This window comes from Dioscorea cayenensis, unplaced genomic scaffold (genome assembly GCF_009730915.1).
Source record: "Dioscorea cayenensis subsp. rotundata cultivar TDr96_F1 unplaced genomic scaffold, TDr96_F1_v2_PseudoChromosome.rev07_lg8_w22 25.fasta BLBR01001103.1, whole genome shotgun sequence".
Lineage (NCBI taxonomy): Eukaryota > Viridiplantae > Streptophyta > Magnoliopsida > Dioscoreales > Dioscoreaceae > Dioscorea > Dioscorea cayenensis.
In genome coordinates, this window is record NW_024087494.1 from 16279 (window position 1) to 22738 (window position 6460).

The following is a 6460-nucleotide window of genomic DNA, read 5'->3' on the forward strand; positions in this document are numbered from 1 at the left end:
GGCAGTATGGGGATCCTAGCATCTATGAACACAAGGCTGTGCTTGATCAATGGGTTTGACTCCTCGAGGTGAGATTTGGCCAAATCTGGAGCTCAATAACACTTTGTTTTTGTCTTTTTATAGAAGTAATCATATGAGCATTAGGTATCATTTTATTAGAGAATACATTGCAAAGAAAGAGGTTCAGCTTAAATATATGATGCCTAATAAGTTGCTATCATTTTTACCAAATTTTTGAAATTTGAAATTTCTGCAAATTGATAGTTGTGCCTACCAGATGAAGCTATATTATGTAAGTTATTAGTTGTCTACCTTTTACTTTTCTCACTTCCGTTGTAGTCCTTCTATTCAGAAATGCTTTAAATTAGTCACTCTAATTTTGAAAATGAGCCCACTTAGTCCCTCTATGCTTGAAAATAACCCAACTAGTCTTTGTATTTTCAAGAGTAGAGGGGCTAGTTAGGAAGAGACTAAGAGTAGATTGACTAAGTGAGTCTATTTTCAAGAGTAGAAGGACTAGTTTGGAGCATTTCTGAGTAGACAGACCAAAAAAGAAGAGAAAGAAAACTAGAATGACCAATTCAAGTATTATACCTTGTCGAATAAGGTATAATCTCTGAGATTTGACATTTCATTATTAGGAGTTCTTAAAGATTGATTTTCAAGTTCAAGAGGGTTTGAATAATTAAACTTGTAATAAACTATAATTAATAAGTTGTACTTGTATATGTTTGCTATATGGTACAAAGACATCATTTTTTATATTTTATACATGTATTATTCAGAAATAATGGCAGACAGGTGTGTTGATCCAAAAACAGCTCTCCTTTCCCTCTACAGCAGGATTGGTTTTCTAGAACGTGGAACTTGTCAATTAATTTGGCTCAAGAGATTACTTAAAATATATATATATATATATATATCACGTGCCTACCAGATGAAGCTATATTCTGATGATAACGCTTATGCCAACTAAACAACTTTTTATGTTTTAAGCAAGGGCTTACTTAGACCAGTGCTTGAAATGCTGGTAGATAAGCTAGGAATGATTGACATTTGACATTTATTCACTAGCTTGAGGGTGAGTGTTGGTAAAACAAGAAGAATATATATGTATATATTAAAGAGAAAACTTTCAACTACTGCTGTGAGAGGGAGTTGAACACTCAACCTCCTATCTGGGGAAGGGAAATGGGTTATCATTCTTGTATTGTCGAGGTGGTATCTGATTGGTAGAGATTAATCAATTAGTTCTCTAATATTATTTTCTATCTTCCATATATAGCAATTTTTTATAAAAAAAAACCAGACATAATAAAGATCCATATAAAGCACTTGATTCTGGGCCTTCTTTATTCTTGGATCATGTAGCTATATATATATATATATATGAATGAAGACTGTCATACATAAATGAGTATGAGAGAGAAGTGTTTCTCTCGTAATGGAGCATTATAGGTCCTTGGAGTTATATAGTCTTAATGAGCATCAGAACAGAAACCCAACGGAAACAGAATCTTGAGCATATGCAGCATTTATCCAGACACTGAAAATTAAATTACCGCCGGGAGGGTCCTGCATTAATCTAGAGCATAGCAGAAGCGGAGTCATGAATATCTCCATTGATGACCATCTTCATTAGCATGTCATTCACATTGTCAATAGGACCTGGCAAGCACCAATGAATGCAGTCGTTTTCATCATTCTGCTTTTTACCACCATCAAATGGATGGTAAGTACCGTAAGGACCTGGATGCCCATCAGGTCGCAAGAGGAAAGGATGGTAAAAATCAAGAAGCTCGATTCTCACCCCATTCCTTGCTCCAATGGGTGCAGCCTTCTCATACTCCTCAATTTCAACTTCCCTCATGTTAAGGTCTGCAGGAGCACCACTTATTTCCCCTTCTCTGAATGGCTTAGTCCTATTGCAAACTCTTTCAGTAGGTGAGTCTCCAGCTTCATAGTGGCTTGGTGGCCATGTTCTAACAATGACAAAGGGCTTGTGTTCAGATGCAGCAATGAAGTTGAGAGTCAATTGAAGTGCCTTCCGATAAGCCCTAGCAGCCCCATATTCTTTTAGTTCCAAGCCAGGACAGTAATGGCAACCAATGACTTCACTTTTCTCAAATATAATGCTTGGTTTGTAGAACCACGGGCTGCCCGAGAGCACCATATAGTCATATTGGTTATAGAATCTGGTCCACTTGCTATCCAGGATGTCAAGATGAAGGTTCATATACTTTTGAGAGGAATCACCCGCGTTATCAATAGTTTCATATTGTACCAAAAGTGGAGCCCAAATCTCATAGATTGTGAAGTTGTGAGATGGAAAGTAAAATGTTATTATGTCGAAGGATTGGTCATGATATAAAATTTGAGGTTCTTCTACCTGCAAGATTTAAGAAGTTCATAATCCATTGTTTAGTAATTAGTACTATCAACAAATTAAAAGAGAGTATGAAATACTTCAATATTCAACATTACAAAATCGATGAGTCTGTAGAAGTTCAGAAATTAGAGTAGTGTGGAATGTGGAGATTGGAATATATATTACCTGAGAAAGTTGGCAGAGTAAGAGTGCACATGGTTTTGGTAATGGAGATCTCCAATGAATGCCCATGATTTATCGCGCATTGCATCCAAGTATCACTCGGATCAAAGGGAGGCAGGTCACAGAATCTTGGTTTCCATCTCCAGTACAGATAACCTCTATCAGGCCTCCCATTCTTCAGGCAGTTATATATACCCCTGGTATCCCATCACAGGTTTTATCTGTGTACGCTGGTCCTTCAGGGTTTGGTACCCACTCCCTCAACAGAAAGATCACATACTTCTGCAACATACACCACATAAATATCCCAAATTAATAGTGAAATTTAGTAATGAATTTGCTCGTTTGTAATAACATATTTGTAATGACATATATATATTAAATGTGGATAGTACAAGTTTATTAAAACAACAGAGATCGTGAGAAACATAGGAACAGGGAAAGAGTCATCTCACCATGAGGAGGTGAGGAGGTACAAAAAGAGCGATTCTGCAATGACATATTTCTGATGGTTTTAAAAATTTTTAATTAATGAATTTAGAAACTACATTTAAAAATTAACCAAAATTCATTTCTAAATTAGAAGCAAAAAATCCAAGTGAGGGAAACATTTTTCTTAACATAACGGACTCACCAAACCGTTTATAAGTTTAGATTTTTGTTTCAGATGAATTAATTAATTTTTATTTCCCAATTTTTATTTTGTTTTAAATTTTATATATATTTTAAATAAATTAATATTTTCTTTTTAAAGTTAAATTTCTTGCTAAAAAGTCATTTTAATTCAAAAATTATCAATTGAATTCCATTCAGTTTATACATCTAATTTCATGAAAAATTAATAAAAAGTCAAATGCAGTAAAAGATTATTAGAATTTAAAGTTATTTAGAAAATTTATATGTAACTTCAAATTAATAAACCTTTGAAATAAAACAGTGTGTGTAAAAAAGACATTAAATTATAAAAATTATAAATATTTCATAAAATAGTTAAAAAAAAAATCACCAAAAATATTTTTTGAGAAAGACTATAAACTACAAACAGAACCAAACTGTAATGAAACGAAGTTCAAAAATCAGGACATGTAACTCACACAATTCCTTTTGTTTTCAGACGAAAAACACTCTTGGGACAGAGATCACTACCTACCTTTCTTTAACTGCTGTTCTCTAACACTAGATTCCTTCCTCAAAGGCCTTATATTCCAATCCATCTTGTTCCTCCAATGGCAAGGAGTCTGAAATAGGCCAAGACTTTTGTGAAAAGATCGGATTCATCAAAGCAGAATGAAGCAATGGTAAGAGTATCAAATAAGATACGGTTTCGGTCTCTGGTGTCCATGCGTTGAAGCGTTTGCACATGAAGAGGTAGCAAGCGGCACTGGCCAAATGGGACAGCACCAATGAACTTGAAGAATGCCAAGCTAAAGCTACTCCTCCTCAAACCCTCCTGTGAAAGCAGTGGTTCATGGTCCCCTACCACATCCACATCTGCCATTGCAATCTGTGCTCACCAAACAAAGCACAGGAGAGCAAGCTGATGCTAACACCCCCTTCCAATTGGGTTTTCAATGTGTTGTTGTATTGATGATTTTATAGCACCACGATAGCTATTGGTTATTTCATCAAGCATGTTTATACATGATGACATGTGATTTTTTATAGTGGCCCCACCACAAAAAAATGTTGACGTGGAACATTTAAAAAATTATGAGTTGAAATTAAGCTAAACTTATTGCTTGAGTACGCTCTTGATAAAGCTTGTTGCATTTGCTAAAAAAAAAATCTAGTGGCGCTTTGCTCCATTGAAAGAAGACAAAATGAATTACAGCAAATGTCCAAACTCCACATGAGGTCTATACACCTGAGAGGAGAAGGCTTTTTCCTGACCTCTCTTCTTGTTGGATTAATGTGCCAATTTTCAAAACACATCATGTAAGGATCTTCCATTCTGTATATTGTGTGTGTTTTTAAAGAAATGTGTTTATTATAATGATAATCTGTGATTCACTATGCGCTTATAGAATTCGGCTTTGGTTTCTGCACAGACCTACATCTGGATCAAAGTGTAGCAATTGGAAGAGCTGCTGAAGTAGTAGTATCCAGGATTTAAGCTAGATAATCATGAGTAATAATCTTTTTACTGTTATGTAGCAATGTATAGACGTTGTTTTGCTCTGAGATTGATCTCGTGGAGGTCTCATGGATTACTTTTCGCGTAGGCCTGCCTATTGAAGTGTGACCAGCGTCACATAACTCAAGGCAAAAGGGACAACCAACACCCTTTGCAGACCATTCTCTCAAATACGTGCGTCGGATGTAGACGAGCTGAAATAATTGAGTATCATCGTAAAAGTGGCAGCAATTGGAGAGCATGCTGAAGTAGTAGTAGTATCCAGAGTTTAAACCAGATAACTATGAGTAATAATCTTTTTGTAATTTATGTAGCAATGTATATAGACGTTGTTGTTTGCTCCGAGATTGATTCCTTTTCTTGTGAAGCTCATGGATTACTTTGTCGCAGGGCCACTAAAAGGAACTGAAGCAGTGACAAGCGTCAGCATAATCAAGGCAAAAGGGACAACCAACACTCTTTCGACCATTCTCTCTCAAATACGTATATTGGAAGTAGACATGAATACTGCGACAATATAGACACGACAGGTGAAGATGGTTTGGCACGTATGTACATGTTTCATGTCAGGAGTGAAAATGGGTTTAGCATGGATTGATTAAATGGACAAGAGGTTTCTTTCTAAGCGGCCATTGTGGTAATGACTTTCTTTGTGTTTGTTGCGCAAAACAAAAGGAATCTAATTTATTTCATTTATTATTAGTAGTATTGTTATTATTTATTTTATGTTTTAAAAATTGATAAATCACATTTATTATATTGAATTTTCTCTCTGTTCTCTTTATTTATCCATTTTATTCATATTGAGGATTGCGAAACAAAGATGCTAGAGACATGTAAAATAGCAGCACATGCTCTTTATGTTTGCTGCTTTTCTCAAAACTTGCTGGTTCTATTATGATAAAGTTGTGGGTAATAAAAGCCATCAATAGATTACTTAAATTAAAAAGAAAGAGAGAAAATGAGACAAACGAAGAGAAAAACAAACACAAACTAAAGAAGACGGAAGGAGTTGCGGGTAAAGTTTTTCAATCGATTTGAATTGTGACTTGCAGCCAGAATATTTGGTTTTATGACATACTAATAAACACACAGAAGCTTTTTATGACTTGACGGCAGGAAAGAGAGATTTGAAAGTGTCTCAATACAACTTTGGATACTATGTGTTAGAACAAACAAAACAACTTTAAAAGTGTGCATGTAATTTGCATAATTCAAGGCTGGATACAACTATTCAAAATATTATTTTTATTTGTTGTTATTTATTGATAAAGTATGGATAAAAGCAGGAGAGTGACCCATGGGAAAAGAAAAGAGTTACCTTAAAAACGATTTTTTTTTTAATCCGCGGTACATGAAATAATATTATCTTAATATAATACAAAACAATGACAATTTTCTAATATCAAATGTTTCATGTATATAAAATCAAGAGAGAAACAAAATTAACGTCATTTCTTGTTAATTTCACAAAGAAATGAATTAATGATGTTTATTCTGTGAGTTGATCATTAGGCACGGATGGGCCTCCATGGAGTTTCAAACCAAGGGCACCGAAATGATAACTTTGTTAAGCAAAACGTATGAAAGTTTCAAAGCTGATTGGTACCACCAGACATGGACGTTTCTGAAACTGGGCAATAATAATTGAATAATACGAACAAAAGTCCATCTCAACTAATTATTATTAAATGATATATTTAATTATTGTTTAAATTATAAGTTATGTTGTTCATTTTAAATCGTATTTATTAAATTTTCTATTTGATTATTAT

General features: G+C 34.4%; 1 protein-coding gene across 1 annotated transcript; it reads right to left on the bottom strand.

The window, feature by feature from the left end:
• Positions 1–1321: 1321 nt before the first annotated feature.
• On the bottom strand, positions 1322–2620 carry LOC120255604 (protein trichome birefringence-like 26). Its single transcript, XM_039263400.1, has 2 exons — positions 2555–2620; positions 1322–2389 (listed from the first exon to the last, which is right to left on the bottom strand). The coding sequence occupies exons 1-2, from the start codon at positions 2618–2620 to the stop codon at positions 1586–1588; spliced, it is 870 nt and encodes a 289-aa protein (XP_039119334.1). The 3' UTR covers positions 1322–1585.
• Between the last annotated feature and the right edge of the window lie 3840 nt (positions 2621–6460).